General features: G+C 38.3%; 1 protein-coding gene across 3 annotated transcripts in view; it reads left to right on the top strand.

Moving 5' to 3' along the window:
• Positions 1 to 4,828: 4,828 nt before the first annotated feature.
• LOC124616084 (actin-related protein 8) overlaps positions 4,829 to 19,784 on the top strand; it is a 171,531-nt gene continuing 156,575 nt past the window's right edge. For 2 of the 3 annotated variants that reach the window (XM_047144336.1, XM_047144334.1), the window contains exons 1-2: positions 4,835 to 4,900; positions 19,215 to 19,369. In XM_047144336.1, coding sequence (XP_047000292.1) covers positions 4,870 to 4,900; positions 19,215 to 19,369 — 186 coding nt within the window. In that variant the 5' untranslated portion in view covers positions 4,835 to 4,869. Of the gene's footprint in view, positions 4,901 to 19,214; positions 19,383 to 19,784 lie in introns of all 3 variants that reach the window. The other variant, XM_047144335.1, reaches the window with a different exon arrangement.

The following is a 19,784-nucleotide window of genomic DNA, read 5'->3' as shown; positions in this document are numbered from 1 at the left end:
TGACAAAACAAGTTGGCACTTAACCAGTATAAATAGTCATCACATTTAGCAAAAGGGATCTCAGTATGGTGGCAGCATCTAAGAGGTGAGATCTGCTCCACGTGATGGGGTAAGACAAGTCTGGAAGCAGCTACCATGAGACCTGCCTTCTGCCAACGGTGGATCTACCACCATAAACCAAACGCTGTCTACCTCGTAGGCCACTGCCAGGATCACTACAGCCATAGCTGGAGGACAGCTGCTTGAGCCCAGGGCAGTGCAGTCACTTAATTCGCTTAAACACCTACACTTGGGTAGGCATACTGACATTGTATGCCTCTGCTCACAAGAGTGGACACCATTGTTGAGGACTGTTTTCCTCTATGACAATCACAGTGGAATACTGTACCTTCCAGCACACCCTGCCTTGAGGTGCAGAGCCACGCCCAGACAGTACATGTGCTGCTCTGGACCTGCATATCAGCAGTCCTGCCCAGCAACTGGCATCAAACAAGACACTGGGCGCCTGTTGCATCAGTGCTGCTGCACCTGCCATCATCAGAACATGCCCCAGGAGAGGACTGCCACTACACAGCATCACTACAAGTTTTGTAGTTTGTTTTCCAATAAAATGTATTACTAATAATGGTGCTTGGTTAAGCAAACATCGTTCATCATCCTGAAAACAAACCACTTGCTTCAGCTCAACCCTGCCACCATAGAGGTCGTCTACCCTGCGTCTCTTCAGCTCAGAATTTGGCCAAAAGGAATAACGGCTCCAGAATGTAGTTTCTACATACATTTAGATAATAAGCAATTATTTGCTGCCACGAGAGAAACAAGAATGACAGTTTTATGTGACAGAAATTAGATTAAGGATATTTTAATGAAGAAAGACAATAAGTTGATCCAGTCAAATAGATCAGTCCTGATTAAGGATATTTTAATGAAGAAAGACAATAAATTGATCCAGTCAAATAGATCTGTCCTTCCCCCCCCCAAAAAAAAGTACAGATTGTGTTACAGTAGTGACCATGGGTATTGCCTGAAATTTTGCAGAAAGAAACAAATAAAATCTTGCAGTGTCGTCCTAGACATTCCTTTAGAACATCTAATTCATAGGTCAGACGACAGATAATGTTAAAACTTGTATTAGGATGAGCAGTTGTCACATGTATTACGTTACTTGTATATTTTTGGTAGCTACAATGTTTTTTTGTTGAATACATTGTCACTAATCGAGGTGTTCTCACAAATCAAGTTGTTATCATTGCATTTGTGTGAAAACTACTACTGTTAATACTTCAGATTCCATCCATTTACCATTAAGGTGCTGAACTAATGTATCCTGTAATATTGTAATCAATGAAAGGAGAAGGATAAGAAAGTTTATGAACATTTAGAAATGATACATAAGAATAATATTTGTGTGACTTGTTTCTAAATATTGTTACAGAAATATAAATATTGTTACAGAAACACTGTAAGTGCACAATAATTTAATTAAGGGACGAAATGTTATAGAAAAAAGCTTACTTCAGTTTGTTTTACTTCATATCAAGAAGCACTTGGCTTCTCCATCTATGAGCACATGTAGTGCTGGTTGGTATTAATAGTGAAACAATCTCATGTTTGTAACTTGCAACTGTATTATTGACATGGTTTATGATCTATGTTTCACTGAGGACATTCACGTTGACGAAAGAGGGCTGTGCCTCTTAAAAACATTTTATGTAATGAGAACAATCCACTGTGCGCACCCCGATCTGTGATCTGTGCAAAAAAATGGTTCAAGTGGCTCTGAGCACTATGGGACTTAACATCTGTGGTCATCAGTCCACTAGAACTTAGAACTACTTAAACCTAACTAACCTAAGGACATCACACACATCCATGCCTGAGGCAGGATTCGAACCTGCCACCGTAGTAGTCGCGCGGTTCCGGACTGAGCGCCTAGAACCGCTAGACCGATCTGTGCACATGGTGCCTATGCAGCGAAGTAACATAGTAGGGGCAAGGCATGGCATAGTGAGCACAGTACCACTTGCTGGACATGGGCGTTTATGCCTTGGTGATGAATCTTAAGGGTTTCATTAACACATCAGGGAAACAATGTAAACGCTCAAAACAAATAAAGATTGTAAATCTTAGATCTTAAGTCGAACTAAAGCAGGTTGGATGTATTGTTCAATGTATTTAAGTTTATGAGTTAGTGATATTTGGATTTGTATTTACGATTGATGTAAATTGCGGAACAATTCAGAAGATTATTGTTGGAGACGTGTTTGTCATTCAGTAGTTGGAAGTAGTGAGACACTCTCTTACAGCATCATGCTGCCTGGATACAAAGACAAGAGGAATAATTTCTCACAGGACATGGTATAGAGTGGCCAGACTACAAGTACAGAACTAAAAGGCGGCCGTATTGGAAGAAGAACAATCAAAGATAGCTTAGACGACATCACACTGACAGATCTGCTACACAGTGTTCCCTACTCATGGTGTCGCTAAGTCGCCGCTGTCGCACAAGACGAAATGCAGCACTGCCCCGTTCCTGTCGCTGGTTGTGCATTGTTAATAGTAAGTTCACTGAGGTTATGTTCGAGGAGATGACACTAGGTTTGACACAGAAACAGAAACTGGGATTTGCCGTGGCTGTTATGGAGGTAACAAGGCCAAGAAAAGCCGAGAGAAAGCTGAGGCCAAAGAAGTGGCTAATGCAAAGAAATAAATTCACCCACACTCTGTTACCTAGGGTGCTGGGAGCCAACGATTTTTTTTAATTATGTAAGAATGGATGAAACATGCTTTTCGCTTTTCGGAGCTGCTGAACATCATGAGAGCATTCTTAATGGAAAAGAACACAGTTATGAGAGAGGCTAGGAGGAGAAGCTGTTAGCTACATTACGATTTCTTACCACTGGCAAAAGTGCAGCTGGAGTCCCACAGTTATTATCTAAAATGGTTCCTGAAACATTCAACGTGACTTATATTTACCAAAGGAAATACATCACAGTAGAGTGAAAGAAATAAAACAAATGATGTTCTTGTAAACTTTGTTAATTTATTTTGTGTGGATTATGACAGATGTCTCCTACAAGATTAAGAAACCCACTCCAAATTATAGGGAGAAAGGTTGCAAATGGAGGTAGCACATCATCAAATTAAACATTTAGCGATTGTTACAACTGTAAAAAAGTCCCACACTTCACTCTTCATAACAGATGGTGTGGCAATATGCTGGATTTTTTTTCTAACACTTCTAACAATGAAGCAAGTATATTTTATAAATAAAAGTACTTTGGCTGTCTGTATGTTTTTATTTCCGATGTACATCGTAACTGAAGCCTAGAATCTAATCTGTCCGTATTTCCGTTTTTCATTTCTGAGAAAATTTAAAATCTAATGCGGCTCTCTTTAGGCTTTTAGATATCATTTCCGAAAAGTATCGGAAATAAAACCTAAGAACTAAGATAAAGAAGGTCAACGAACTTTTATCCATAAAGAATGTGTGTCTCTTTTACTCTATCTATGTGCCACATGCAACCATTACAGATTTGTTAAAAAATGGAACAAGTGCTTCATTTCTTGTAGCCATATATGATGTGCTCCACAAACATCTGAAATCTTTAAAGTTCTCCAGAAGCTCTATCATCAAAATTTCGTCCACCTGACTCTGTGTCATGTTAGCGGTAGTTGAACACTATTTAATCACACATGCAGTGACAGAATATGAACTTTTGTCAGAGAGTTGGCACCACAGTGCTACACTTGCCAGAATTTATTGTGTGAGGTGGTGGTTGGCATTGGATGAAGTGGCGAGGGGAAGGGGTCGTCTGCTAGGTGGTCATAACCAACTGACAGCCTGAAAAAAAAACTTGGTTGGTCTCTTGGCCAAAGCGACTACACATGTCCAATTATCAGTCAGTCAGTCTGTCAGCCAGTGTGTGTGTGTCAGGCCTTTCACCTAAGTGAATGGACATCATCTTTTATTGTATAGGTACCTTGTCATCACTAGTTATTAATTTTATGTGGCAATTAATAACAGGCACGTCATTGGCTATGAGCACACGTTTCATCCTTTGCTGTGCGTGATATGATTGAAAGCTGACAGTGAAAGACCCGATTGTCTTCAAATTAAACGGTCTGAAGTACTTAGAAAAAGGAAAGGGAGCTTGCAGACAACTTTCATCTGAAAAGTCTTTCCAAGGCGAGGGTCCAAACACACCCTTGCACTACATCTACGAGAAAATTGTTATTGGTATTAAGATTACATGAAAGGAGCTTATGAAGTTCAGGACTGGAATAGAAAAAAGAAAAACCATTTCATATATGTCCATACGGACTTTTGTATGGCATATGTATGATGGATCTTTTTCGTTAAATTCATAATATTTGTTCACAATAATTATTCACATATAGGAGACCAACTGCTCAGTAACTGAGTCACTCCTTAGTTTCTGCCTGTTGTACAGTGACCCGATCTTGAAAAAAGTGTTCGCAGCTTATGTGTTTTTAAAGCAGCTTTGCCTATGGGACGAAATACTTCTTCATTTCACATATTTTTGTTGTAACCAAATGTTGCTCAAGACCTCACCACTGTAATAAAAACTTTTCCGAAAGTATCACAATGAAGGAAAAATACTATTCATGCCATTGACTGCCTGGTGATGGATTCCACCTGCTCAGTTGACCGAGAGAGCAGAATGAGAGTATGGAACTCGTTCGAGTCTCGGTTCGGCACAGTTTTAATCCGGCAGTAAGTTCTATGCATGGAGGTTCTATGTAAGCGCAGTTTTCAACACCTTTGAGTTCGCGGCGTGAGATATCTTTTAACGAAATACCTAGGAAATAGAGGACAGTTTGAACAGTGTTTTGGTTAAAAAGCGAATGGAATGTAGAGTTGGGCTCAATGGACAGTGTAATTATTTTTAAGTTTTGTTACTTAAGTTCTGTTGTTTAAACTTTCAGTAATTCTACTAGTTTCATGTTTTTTCTTTCATATGTGTTGTATAAAGTAAAGCTATATATATTGGTTGATGTTATTTGATACTTCTGATTTGTATTTACTCGTCGATATGTTATACCAGAATTTCACTGATTTGACAACGGTTTGTGACATAAATCCACCACGTAACTGTTTCTTTATTATTTAAAGTATGTGACACTGAAGTGATGTTAAAATATGTATTTTGCACTTCACAGAGAGATGATGTGTAGATTCGGCACAGCAAGTTTTTTCCCCATTGTTATACAACAAGTTTTTTTCCCATTGTTATACAAAAGCAATTATGACTTGTCGTGATAGATGGTTAACAGTTCCTGTTTGAGAATGCTGCGATAGTGCGCCTACTGGCTTGGTGTAAATAATTAGTGTGTTATTTTGTAGGTACAAGCAAGCTTACGCAATAAAATGTTTTTCTTTTTTAATACATTGTTCATAGTTTACATTTTGCATGGAACTGTCTTATCACAATTTTTTGTATGTTTTTGTATTGGACCATAACAAAGTTTACAAGATGTATCCCAAAAATACCAAGCAAATAAGAATTTTAATGATATGGGATTTTATTGCAGACTGTAAAAAGAAACAACTAAAAATCTTGGGGAACTCTGTTGAAATTAAACTTCAATGTGGTTTCATAGAAAAATATGCCTGTGTCGCAGCTGATCTATAATGTAAATGGATTCCTTGCAGATGTGGAAGGATATTATACTTAACATGTGATACAAGGCAACAGTGGACTGATCAAATATTTGAATGTTAATTTTAAAGATGGAAGGCAGATGGCCTCGCTATCCTCTAAATCTTTCAGTAATCTGTACTTTCAAACCACTATGCAAGGAACATTTTGTGTTGTCCCGAGTTGAAATTATTAATGCCTGTGCTTACAGTGGAGACACTTGGATGACAAATATATGCATTTGCATATTTCTGTTGGTTTTATAGATCTTTCCCATTAAAAAATTGTTGTGAAGTATCAACAAGCAGCATTTCAATAATGCACAGCATAATGACATAATGGTCTAAAGCCATATTTTATATGGAGAGAAATGCTGCTAATTTTTACATTGTGTTATAATGGTGTTACTTTGTTAAAAATTCCTTATCAAGCTCCAAGACCATTAAGGTGCTTTATGGATGATTGGTGGTGCGGAGTGTAGCTGTCTCTTTCTATGCTGGCATACGGTTTCCTTTTCCTTTTTACTGTAATAATTTTAACACCAAATTAGGTATCCATTTTTTCTGTTTTTACAAAAGTGATACATTACACGTAGTAGCTAAAAATAATAACCACCGGTTTTTTAAAACTTTTAAATGTGTCTTGCTACATTCCTCTTTGCCAGATCCAAGGTATGGATGGACTGATAAACTCAGAATTGTGTGACTTTAAATTGTCTTATCAATAGATAGCAAATTGTATCAAGATTATTGATATAGCCGACAATGCAGAACTTTAGTGATGAGTTTGTGTTCCTGGATGGGCATGTCATATGCAGCTGCAATAAGTCAACCAAGAAGGATGTCAAATAGTTATTAAATTGCTGAGTTGCAAGAACTCAGATGGATATGATGTAGGCCTAGTATGAAGTTATGGCACAAATTCAGCAGAATATGTACAGTAACCGTTATTTTTGTCCAATTTGCTGTGAACCAAGTGTAAGATTTGTCTCCAATTAGGCTACTACTAAAAAAAAATGTTTTCAGGTGTTGCAGATGACAAGACATAAATTGAATGTCATCTCATTTTTCGGTGTACACCATATGACCATCAAAGAGTTCATTTCTGAGTACATTACAGTGGCTTCAACTCTAGATGTGTGTTCAAAAGAATTGTAAGGGCAATATATGTAGATCTGACACAAGCAGTGAGTGGAGAAGCAGATATTCCTTTGTAACTCGAGTGTAATGTAGTTTTTAATACAAAAGCAAATTTCTGTGTATGCCTGATTTAGTGCCAAATGTGGGTTTCGATTTTCACAAATGAGTTTGCAAATGAAACAAGTTATTAAAATAGCATTCTAGAAAGTGAGATGTATCAGTTCATGAGAATAATTCTCCAACAACTTCTTATGGTTTTGTGAATGCTGTGACCACTGTGTAACTGTTAAAAATCATGTAAAAGTGTCAAGAAATAAACGTGAAAAGTCCCATACATCCCAATTTGGTTTCAGAAGAGATGGTGTATTGCTTGCAGGGAGAAGCTTTGTTCTCTTTCTCTTATTTGGTAATGTCTTTTTTGTTATGTTATCCTCTTCAAGTACTTTATTTGTAGAATGAACAGAGTTGCTCTTAAAGTTCTTAAATGAGAATTCAGTAGTGAAGTAAAGGGGCAAAGTCCTTGTGTCTGTATTTAAGAGCTCATGTCTAAATCTCCATCCAACCAGTTGGAAGTAAGTTTTCTTTAGTTTTTGTAAGTTGTGATAATGTCACCCTTCATTCAGGAAGGCCTGGCCTTCAGAAACTGAATTCCATGTCGTACTAGGAAGACCCTAATGGCGAAGGCAAATTGAACACATTATTTCCTCGTGTACTGACTAAAGAATTCTATAGCTTTGTTATGTAACAGTACCTATCTTGTTTTGATTTTTCTGATCTCACGACAACAGATTCTCCAAGCTTTTATGACATTGGTAAAGCTGCTCATATTCAATAAAAATTTTGTCATAATTTAGCAGTATGTGTGGTATTCTTCACAGCATTTAAAGTGAGACATTCATTTGGCAACTGAAGACAGGTACTCTTAAACTCTGATCCTGCAGGGTTTTTGCGTAGATAGTGCCAGGAAAAACACATTTGTCAAGGCTTTTGATACAACCCTTCAGCAGATGTTAATATTGCCCACTAGCCATCAGAACCAATTCATTCAGAGTAAACACTGAGGCTCAGAGCAGCCACTTGCTATTTGGCAGCTCAACCCAATGGAAACTTGTACTGTTCTGCATCTATTTGGCAACTGTGTGTATATCGTAGCATTGCCCATCCACTCGCCCGACAACTCCTCACTAGTTATTAATGAGCAACAATAGATCTTAAAATTCAGGCAAAGTACATGCTTGTGATGATGGCCATACTACAAATTTCAAACTTCAGCTGGTATCGAAAGTGAGTCTACCACTATTGTTTCACAATAGACAGAGGTCAGAGTTAAGTTTAACATCTTTTATGTTACCTTACTCTGCTCCAATATTAGTCACAGAATGGGCAGAGTTACTTTTAAAGTAACTAAATGAGAATCCAGAAGTGAAGTGGTCAAGTCATAAATGAGACATTGGTAACAAGCCTGTGTAGTGTTGCAAACCTATTAAACAAGTACTTTGTTTCTGTTAGTAATGGCTTGGGGTTATCAGTTTTGGTAAACATTGCAATTGAGCATCTGAGATCATGAGACCAGTCTTTATAAATAACTTCAGTAAAATGGAAATGACACTCACGTCTCCCAAATAAGTAGCATCCATCATAAAATCCTTAAAATCAAAATATTGTAGTGGTTATGATAACATATCAATGGAGTTAATCAAAGAGTGCTCATCAAGTTGAGTTCTATCTTAAGTTATTTGTGTAACCAATCTCTTGCCAATGGAATATTTCCAGACTGGCGATAATATGCCGAAGTCAAGGCTCTTTACAAGAAGGGGGATGAAGAGAGACAATCAAACTATTGACCAGTTTAACTTTGTTGGCTTTTTCAAAAATATTTGAAAAGGTTGTGTTCAAGTGTCTGACTGCAAATAATATATTGTCCAATTCAGTTTAGGTTTCTTAAGGGTTCTGATATAGAGAAAACTATTTACATGTACAGTGAGAATGTACTCAATTCATTAGATAACATGTTAGAGGCTACTGGCATTTTTTGTGACCTGTCAAAAGCCTTTTTGTGAATCACAACATTCTCTCAAGTAAATTAGAATATTATACTTTCACCGGCAGTGCTGCGAAATGGCTTGAGTCTTAGCTAGGTAACAAAACAAAGAGTGTTGTTGTGAAATACCAGTGCAGTAAGCGGTCAGTCTTCATCTGATTGGGAATTAATTACATGTGGTGTTCCTCAGGGTTCCATATTGGGTTCTTTACGTTTTCGTGTGTGCATTAATGATGTCTCGTCTGTTACATTGCCAGATGCTAAGTTTGTTTTGTTTGCAGATGATACAAACACTACAATAAGTAGTAAGTCAAGTACGGATTTAGAAATGGCCACTAATCAAATTTTCACTGACATTAATAAATGGTTTAAAGCTAATTCAATGTCATTAAACTTAGAAAAAACCCGCTGTATGCAGATCAAAAGCTGTAAGAGGTTTCCTTCCAGCATGCGTATAACATATGAAGACATGCAGGTCAAAGAGAAACTGTTGAAAGAGCTTGGTATTCTAACCACTGCTTCTCAGTATATTTATTCCTTAATGAAATTTGTTGCAAGTAGTATGTCTGAATTTCCAACCAATAGCTCAATACATAGTATCAGTTCTAGGAATAAGAACATTCTACATAAAGCCCTAAAATCACTTACCTTTGTCCAAAAAGGGTCCAGTATTGAGGAGCACACATTTTCAACAAATCGTCAGCAACTATTAAATATTTGGTTTCAGGTAAAACACAGTTTGAAAGACTTTTTGATAGGTAACTCCTTCTACTCTATAGATGAATATCTTAACAGGGACTCTTAGACCAGCTTAAGTAAAAATGTCTGTTAGATTTCAGTTTTGACAGCATTTGACCACAAGTCAAGATTAGGTATTTTGCGTATGATAAATTTATTGAAAGTGCATAACTATGTTTCATTCTGACAGTGTATTAATTCTGTAAATATTAGTGGTTCCAGTTTATTGTAATGTAATCACCTATTTTGACAATCTCCCGACAAATGATCAGGATAGTGAGTATTATATTCAAATTTTATGTTATAATTTCTGACATGTTTGTTCTGCACCCAAGAGAATCATCTATTTATGGGCCTATGGAATGAAAACTGAATCTAATCTAATGTAATGTTTGAAAATCATTCTACTGACATATTTTTTTCAGCAGTTAACCCATTGGACTCGCATTTAAGAGCAGTCAGGTTCACATTCTTTTTTGGTCATCCTGATTTAGGTTTTTTGAGACTCCAAATTATGTACAGTAAACACTGTGATGCACATTTCCATCTGAAAGATTTCTGTCTGTCTAATGACCTCACTGTTGATAATACACAAAATCCTAAATAACTTCCTTAGAGACCAAGTGAGGTAGCGCAGTGGCTAGCACAATGGGCTCGCATTCAAGAAGATGACGGTTCAATCCCACGTCCAGCCATCATTTAGGTTTTCCGTGATGTCCCTAAATCGCTCCAGGCAAATGCCGGGATGGTTCCTTTGGAAGGGCACTGCTGACTTCCTTCCCCGCCCTTCCCTAATCCGATGAGACCGATGGCCTTCGAGGATTTCACTTTGGTAGTGTTGAAGCAGTTAGGAGATTGTCATTCTGTCAATGAAGTCCAACATTCTAGAGTGACAGTATCAACAGTACTGGTCTCTTGCTGGGAGAAATGTGTTGATCGCCAGGGTGACTATGTTGAGAAATAAATATGTAGACACGAAGGATACGGATGTAGAATGTTAATAACATTTGTTTTATTTAAAAAGCTTTAAGGGTTGTGTAAAAAATTCGGAGGCATTACTTTTCAGCACGCCTCCATAATATTCTGTGGCAACAGATTACATCCTAGTATAAAACTAGTCTTCAAGCATAACTTGAGTTGGGATGGTGATTACCCCTGTTGAGCAGCTTGTGGTAGATAATGGGGAAATTCAGTTCCAGCAGTCTTCATTATGACTACCAGGTGGGCTTGTACATTCAGCATACCTGACTGGGTGTAAAAATATCTACACCTACATTGATACACTGCAAGCCACTATACAGTGTGTGGCGGAGGGTACCATGCACCACTACTAGTCATTTCCTTCCCTGTTCCACTCGCAAATGGAGTAAAGGGAAAACAACTGCCCTAATTTCTCATATCTTATCTTCGCGGTTCTTACACGCAAAATATGTTGACAACAATAGAATTGTTCGGCAGTCGGCTTCAAATGACAATTCTTCAAATTTTTTCAGTAGTGTTCCTCAAAAAGGATGTCACCTTCCCCCCAGGGATTCCTATTTGAGTTTCCAAAGCACCTCTGTAACAACATTGTTTGAACCTGTTGGTAACAAATGTAGCAGCTCGCCTCTGAACTGCCTCGATGTCGTCCCTCAATCTGACCTACTACGGATCCCAAACACTTAAGCAGTATTCAAGAATAGGTTGCACCAATGTCCTATTTGCAATTCCTTTACATGTGAACCACGCTTTCCTAAAATTCCTCCAATAAACTGTACTCGACTCTCTTCCTCCCCTACCACAGTTCTCACATGTTCATTCAATTTCATATTGCTTTGCAACATTATACCCAGATATTTGAAACTCTTCACTATGTCAAGCAGGACACTACTATTACTATATCCAAATATTAGAAGTTTGTTCTACCAACCCATCCACATTTTTCCACACTTAGAGCTAGCTGCCACTCATTACACCAACTAGAAATTTTGTCTAGGTTGTCTTGTATCTTCCTATATTCACTCAATTTCGACACCTTCAGCAAACAACCACAGATTGAAACCCACCCTGTCCACCAAATGATTTATGTATGTAGAGAACCCAGTTGTCCTATAACACTTCCCTGAGGCACTCATTATGATATCTTGTCTCTGATGAACACTCACCGTTGAGGACAACATACAGAGTTTGCAGTATATCATGTGAGAAAAGGGCAAGCTGAATTTCACATGAGTGATACTTTCTAAAACCGTGCTGATTTGTGAACATAAGCTTCTGTGTCTGAAGAAAGTTTATTACATACTAACTGAGAATATGTTCAAGGATTCTGCAGCAGACCAAAGGTAGGTATATTGGTCTGTAATTTTGTGGGGGAGACTTAAAGCTGAATGACAGTTATTGGCCATTATCAGATTTCTAAGATAATGTATCCAATAAGTGCGTGGAATATAATCTAGTATCCCAAATTTTGTCATTGTGAACTGTAAAAAGAAATTTAAAAAATGCTCCATTTTCATTCAGCGAACAGTTAACTGTTCGCAGCTATGTAGTACAAGCAGTAGCTTTTGTGGCGAGTTGTTACATCATCTCTCTTCTTCTTTTTCTTTTTTTGTGGTTGCCTCATGTACAAGACTTGGCCCATGTGCCCCCCCCCCCCCCCCTGACACAATCTAGTCCCCGGCTTTACCTGTTGTATAAGAGGCAGAGGGTATAAATGTGAAAATAGTCACACCATATACCATCTGTGCAGCAATTATTGTGAAGTGTTCTATTGCAAATGATATCTAGCTAGCTGTCAATGCACATACATGGCCAGTGTCAGACTGTGGCCCATTGCAAACTCAGCCATGTAGCTGCTGAAGATGATGCACAGCGCAACACCAGTGATTTCAGTAGCTAATCCAGTATGTGCGTCATGTGGGTACCCTCCAAAAGTAACAATTTCTCTGAAGTATGTTAGTGGGAACTGTCCCTCCAGCAAAATATGCAGGAACTGCTGAAGTATGCTCAAGATTATTTTGATGTTAGAGAAGATTATTGTGGGTTGGTAAGAAAATGGATTAAATGAAATAGTAAAACGTGTTACTATCGCTACCTGGTTATGGCTAACCTCTTTCTATTAAGTGGTAAATACTAATACTTAAAATTGTTAAAGATATGTAGAATATATGCAGAACTGTGAAGGCTGCACTCAGTATGCAGAAGGCAGCACCTAATCAAGTTTTTGATTGGTCTGAGAGAACTAGCTGATCAAATTAGCTGAAGGTAGTAACCATGTTCATGGGTTTTCTGGTCCATACATTGCTTTCATTCTGGAACATTATTTGCAGTACAGTAGCAGGACTTTTCCACTGTTCAAGTCATTTGGCTACTTCTTTGCAGCTCTAGTTAGTTACTTACTTTCATGTTCCATGGATGATTTCACACGATAAATCGTCATGATGTGGAACAAGTCATTTAACATTCATGTTGCAAATTTATTTGTACTTCTATTTCTACTCTAAACATCACCATATAGTTTTTTTCCCCTGAAATGAAAATGAGATATGCAGATTGAGCTAGCAATTCCTACACACCACCTTACAAACATAGAAAGGATTCTACGGAATAGAAGGAGTTATCAAGGAGAAGCTTTTTCAATTTATTTTCAAATTTTCTCTTGCTGTCAGACATTTTACATTGCTGGGTAAGTGGTCAAAATTTTTTGTTGCAGCATTGTGCACTCCTTTCTGTGATAAAGACAACCTTAATGTTGAGTAATGAATGCCATTTTTTCTTCTAGTTTTGTAATTATGTACCTCATTGTTCCTTTTGAACTGTAGTGGATTATTTACAACGAACTTCATGAGGGTATAAATATACTGTGAAGCAGTAGTCAGAATGCCCAACTCCTTAAACAGATGTCTACAAGATGATCACAGGTGAGCACCACGTATTATTCTTATAGCACGTTTTTGGGCAATGAAGACCTTCTTTCTTAAAGATGAGTTACCCCAGAACATTATTCCATCTCTGAATGAAATAAGCAAAATATGTCAACTTACTGATTTCTCTCTCCCCAAAACTTGCTATGATTCTATGTGCAAATATGGATCTTAATAGATGGGGCATACTTTCCGTCAAACACATTCCTGACCACATTTTTCGCATCCATTTGAAACTGCCACCTTACCTGGTGCTAGGTTCTTTTCCATTGTCTCATCAGTTGTCATTTCCTTACCTTTCTGCGTTAGTTTGCATGTATCTCTTGCTGGGCTGGCAGCTTCAGCTTTTATAACTAATTCTGACAATTTAGTGTCATCGTTTTGTGATTTTCCTATCTCGTCCCCCCTCCCCTCCCCTCTCCCCCCTCTCTCTCTCTTTCTCTCTCAAACACACATACTTTAATAATTTAGAAAGTATATACATATCAGCTACAGGGGCTAGAGAAATTACTTACAGTGTTGTCATGATCTCACCACTTAATGCAAATCTTCAGTGTCTGTTTAATTGATGCAAGACTGATAGCAGTTACAAATATAGGAGTATCTACAGCTGCTACGTTACTGTCATGACAGTGTACAGAGTATGTGAGAATACTTCGTCTACTACACATAATAGTAGAAGTTAAAGTAAACTTACTGATGGAGACAAAAGGATATTAAAGTGGATAGTTACATCTAATAAGCAGACCACTGTCCTAGACATCCTAGACATGAGCGATTAGATCAATGTGACAAGGGAGAAAGAGCTTCAGTGAAGAAAGTACAACAGGATCTGCATAAATGAAACCTTCATGGTAGAGCTCATGTATACCAAGTGGATGGAAAGGCGAGGTTTTAGTGTTATACGCATCCCAAACCGTGTCTAAACACCAGTGCTAATGTGGTTACATCTGTGACATTAGCATCATTGCACTAGATTTTCCGAGAGTAGTTGAAATAAATAGCCAAATGTTTCAAACGTGGATATCGGGAAACTGAGTAGACCACGTAGCAATCAAATAGGTTATGTATTGCTTACGTTGTGTGAGAACTTTTATTTGCTTGGTATGAGAGACTTTCATAAATTTATGCACCCTCGCGGAGGAAACAAATGACAATGTAACTTCCTTAGAGTAAGCTACAGAAACACATGCATAATAAAACAGTAAACCCCATTCTGTGTAATTATGTCCAAATGAAAATAACTGCTCTGACTTGGAAATTAGAGGTCCTTGGATGATGATGAAAAGTGAAGATCCGCTTTTATGATAGTGCCTTGAATCCAGAACAGCTAATTCAGATCATGCATGTATAATCAATTTTTCTTCACACTCACCTGAAATATCCCCAGACAGTGCCCCAGTCCTCATCAGTAAGCAGCAGTCGTGGTGATCTGTGGACAATATATTGACAGAATACACTGCTGGTGCTCGAACAAATGTTTCAGTCCACACATTGTAACAAACATTGTTGAACATGGGGCTTGACAGCAGATGACCCATGTGTGTTCCCATATTGACCCAATGACAACATCTATTATACTTGCAGTGGACAGTGTTGCCTGTTCAGAAGAATCACATTTTTTGCTACACAGACAATGTTTGTCATGTCTGGGTATGCCATCATCCATGCTTACAGTTTTGCAGGACATTAACGTGGACTTTCATGGCATCTTTGACAGTAATCAAAACCTGTGGACAATATGCAGGCTGCCTACATTCCTGCAAACTCGATGTCTTCCCCAAGTAGGATAACTGTTAGTGCCACTAGGTCAGAAACATGCTGCAGTGTTTTGAGGTCCTGCTAGTGAACTCATTTGGATGTCTTGCTCACTAAATTTGCCTAATCTGAACGCAATGGAACTCATCTGAATGCTGTTTGCTGTCAGCTCCAAGTACATAAACACTGGCCTGTAATTTACAGGAATTGCAGAACCTGTGCATAGACAATTGGTACCTCATGAGAAACCTACCATGGGTTTTTTGAATCCATGTTCCACAGAATTGCTGCTGTATTGGTTTCAAGTGTGGACCAATGCACCGTTAAGCAGATGATCATAATGTTCTCGCTCAGTGTATTTAATAATGGAACCTGCTCAGGGACTGTACTTGTGAATGGATGATGGGAGAATTGGCCATGTTGTACTGACAGTGAGAAACTGCATTGACTGGCCAGTGCTGTGAAGTGTGATAGGATCTCTGAGACAGGAACTCTCATTTTATCGTCATTGTCCGGAAATAGTAACACCTTTGTGACTTTCACTGTACATGATTTGCTGATTTATTCTTGCTTGAGGAAGAGAGGCAAACAGCAGCTGGGACATGGATAATTAGATAGAGGACAGATGTGGATGTTGCCTTTATGGCTGTACCTTTGCACCCTAACAATGAATTGGCAGAAATACAACTAATCCAGTTAAGAACCACTTTACCTATTGGGTCTAGGGCTGAGCTTCCTACAGTTTTGGACATGTGGAGAGGGTTATCTTGTTTGTTATTAGGAGTTACAAAGTATGACGTGTAAGGGAGCCCCTCAGGGAAATGGCAGCTGGGTCAGGATGGACTCTGTGTGCACTGTTTGCAACTGGCTGGAATGGCAGCTGATTGAAGTGGTGAAAGATGGTAGGGCTGGTCTCGTGGGAAAAACACTGTGCTTTGCAGCATCATACCTAGGACTGACAGTGGTCCTATTGCTTGGAGCTAGGTGGAAGGTGTAAACCTATGGCTCCATTGATTCGTCGATGATTTTTGGCATGGAGTTCTTGATCTGTACTATGAGACAGAGAAATCTGGAGTTTCCGTTAATGAGTCAGGTGTGCACTACAGTGTAGAGGCTGAAGAGTGCATAGGGCATGTACATGAGGATTTTTTTGGTTAAAGAAACCTCTCTGAATACCAGGTGTGCAGTTAGATGTAATTCAGCAAGGAATATCTGCTCAAACCAGAAATAAATTCCACTGAAATTTTTAAACTCAGGATGAAATATATTCCAAAAGGCTCAGGCAGACCCCAGTAGTGATGGAGTACTTGTTGCCAGAAAGAAATCGATAATCTCAAATGTAATAAGTACTTAATTAGATTCAAAAATAATATGAGTGAAAGTAAACAATGAAGGTGGCCTAAATTATGGTAATGGAAACGGAAAGTGTTACAGCATGAAGCGTCAATCCAATATTTATCAAACTATGAGAAGATGTTCATCACATAACAGGTATTAAATGGTTAAACTGCCATTCCACTCTGAATGGATTTACATTGTAAATATCAGTATGAGTTGTGATCCTTGTGGGCAAGGATACATTCTTGTATTCATTGTGGCAAGGAAGCAAAGAGACTCTTGAATGTTATACTAGGGAATTTCTTGCCTTACTTTAAACACAAGCTGTGTCAATTCAGGAAGATTAATGGCTTGAAGCTGTTATGAAGGTATCATGTCTTCCCATCACACCGCAGACATGTTCTGGAGTGGAGACTGAGCAGGTTAATTGAAGATCTGAACATTTCTCAAGTCATCTGTGGTGTAAATTACAGTGTGTGAACTTGCAGTATCCTGCTGGAATGTGCCATTTGATATTCAGGTCATGAGGGGTGTGGTAATGGGGTTTACCATTCTTGCCATGTGTTAGTGAGCATTCAGCCTCTATTTGACAACTACCAAGTTAGTCCTGTTGCCACATATTATAGCTTCTTCCCATACCATGATTCCAAGATTTACAATTGTATGGATCTCAAGAATTGCTGCGTCCTGTGGCTTCTGTCCACACGCTGTTGTTGGTCTGATACCACAGCCAGAAATGAGCTAATCACTGGCTTGACACCATGCACTTCCCTGTTTTTTGTAGTGTGGTGTCAGTGGTAAACAATGCATGGCAACTCGAGATCTCAACTCAGTTTCCAGTAATGTTCCTGATGGCTCCTGAGGACACCTTGCCTTCCTATGGTCCTCTCACCCATGTGGTCCTTCTGGAAAGACATATGCTTATCGTCATCTATTGTCCTGAGTCCAAATCATCATCACTCATTCTGCAGTCATTTTACTACAGCCAGTTGTCTGTGCAATCTATTGGTATTATGCTCTCATGTCAATGGTTCAACTTTTTGTAGGGTCCAAAAGACTGTGAAAAGCTGCATGTGCTTGTCCTCTGGGCATTCTGTTTTTCCACCTTAAGAGTTCCAGTAACATTAGACGCACTCAGTAGCCGTGATATACTCACACCAATCTTAATCTGTAGCAATTACTCTTCAGTGTAATGAAATTATGCTATTATAAGGGTTAAATTTTGATCAGTATATCCCACAGGCATAGAAATACTGGAACATGTTTGGTAGCATTTGGTCAAGGTGTTCTTGACGAAACACCTTCCATTCCATCATAGTAGTAAGCAGATGTTGCTTCTGTCCACCCACACTAAATTCTGAGGAGATGGAGTATATCTCAGAGAATATTTGGAAAATATCACTTGTATATTCTCTGAGCATGCCATAGTAATAGGAGGATATTTAAACCTGCTATCTATAGACTGGGGAACATAAATTTTAATTGGGAATTGGCAACTGAGAATAAGGTGACACTGTGCCTGACATATTTTCCTAAAATTGTTTAGAGTACTGTAACTGCTTGATTGGTAAGAGGGAAACACATTGAATAAGGCGGGAATTCCTGAGTATTACTCATCAGTGTGGAACTCATACTGTGTTGGAGTAATGGAACAGATAGAAAAAATTAAAGAAAAAGTGCATGTTTCATTATAGTTAAGTTTAACAGCATGAGAGTGTTGCTGAAATTCCCAATAAACTATAGGGAGAGACATTACAAAAAAAGATATGTGCATTTCAATCAGCCTCACTCACTAAATTCCGAGAGCCTGCGTTCCAAAATGGGTGAAGGGATGTACAATATCCTGCAACAACTTGCATAATCACCATGACATTAAAATAAGAAAAATTCAAGCTCTTACTGAGTGGTGTTACAGTCTTTGTTGCCCTGTACTGTCTGTGAATGGAAAGAGAATGTGGTACATTAGACACCCATCACCACACTCCACATTGTGTTTTGAGGATTAGAGGTAGATTTAGATCTCCTTGGCAGTGCAAATGATTGAGAGGATTGCAGCCAAGTATAATAATTGAAAACATGTTATTTTGACAGGTAACCTCCCCATAATTCTCAAGTCAAGACTGCAACTTTGCTGTTCTTGCTTTGAGATTAATGCAGAGTTTGCTTGTCATCTGTTTTCGATGATATGACCCAGTTGTATTTCTATGAAAAATTAGCCCAATGTGCAGTATGTGAAAAATTTAGGGTTCCCATCTATATTACTAATTAATTTATAGGAAAGTATGTGAATGATGGGAGAAACAATTGCTTAGTCCTTTCCAGAAGAGAATGTGAAAGGAGTACTTAGCTGATCTTGTATCACTATGGATTATATAAAGATTGTTGAATGATATATTTTCCTGAGCAGTATCTCATAAAATTGGTAAGATGAAATGAGTTCAGTATTATTATATAATTTGTGTGTCTTTTCCTTTATTCGAGTAGCTTGATGGTGATGTCTTATGTGTGTTCTACACTGAACCAATATGAAGACATCTGAGAATCTTCTACTTTTCACTGTCAAATGTTTCTTGATAATATAAGTAACATATGTTATCACAGTAGTGTTTTTAAAGTAACATTTTGTCATTTACAGCAAATACAAGCTCAGACCATAATCGTCATTCATCCTGGTTCCTTGTTTATACGTGTGGGGAGGGCTTCAGATTTAAACCCCCACACTGTTCTTCACGCTGTTGCAAGGAGGAGGTTACCTGGTGGAGCAGCATATCAAGACTACTTTCTACCAAAGCAAGTCTCACTGGTAAATTTCTACCTATAATATTGGAAAGAGTTCATTTTGTATAAAGTGAGGGACAGGTGAATATTAATATATTCATATGAGGATTATGGTGAAAGTTTTTAGCGCAACTTCAGAAAAAAAAATTGTTTTAGATATAACTGTTACGACTTTTCAAAATTCTCTCCATGAACACACACATATTTTTCCATCCTATGAAATCACCGCAAAAATGTCTCAGTCCAAGCTTCTCTAGGGAAGTCATTAGAGCACTGGGAGTATGCTGTGATAGCCTCTTCATCGAATGAAAAACTCTGCCCATGAATTTTTTCCATTCTCTTAAGGAACAGTAAGGAGTCTCACAGGGCCAAGTTATGTGAATAGTGTGGGCGGGGTAACACTCACACTGTTTCCTTCTCCAAGAAA

This window comes from Schistocerca americana, chromosome 5 (assembly GCF_021461395.2).
Source record: "Schistocerca americana isolate TAMUIC-IGC-003095 chromosome 5, iqSchAmer2.1, whole genome shotgun sequence".
Taxonomy (NCBI): Eukaryota; Metazoa; Arthropoda; class Insecta; order Orthoptera; family Acrididae; genus Schistocerca; species Schistocerca americana.
Note: the sequence above shows the minus strand (reverse complement) of the source record. Positions and strands in the feature narration are given on the sequence as shown.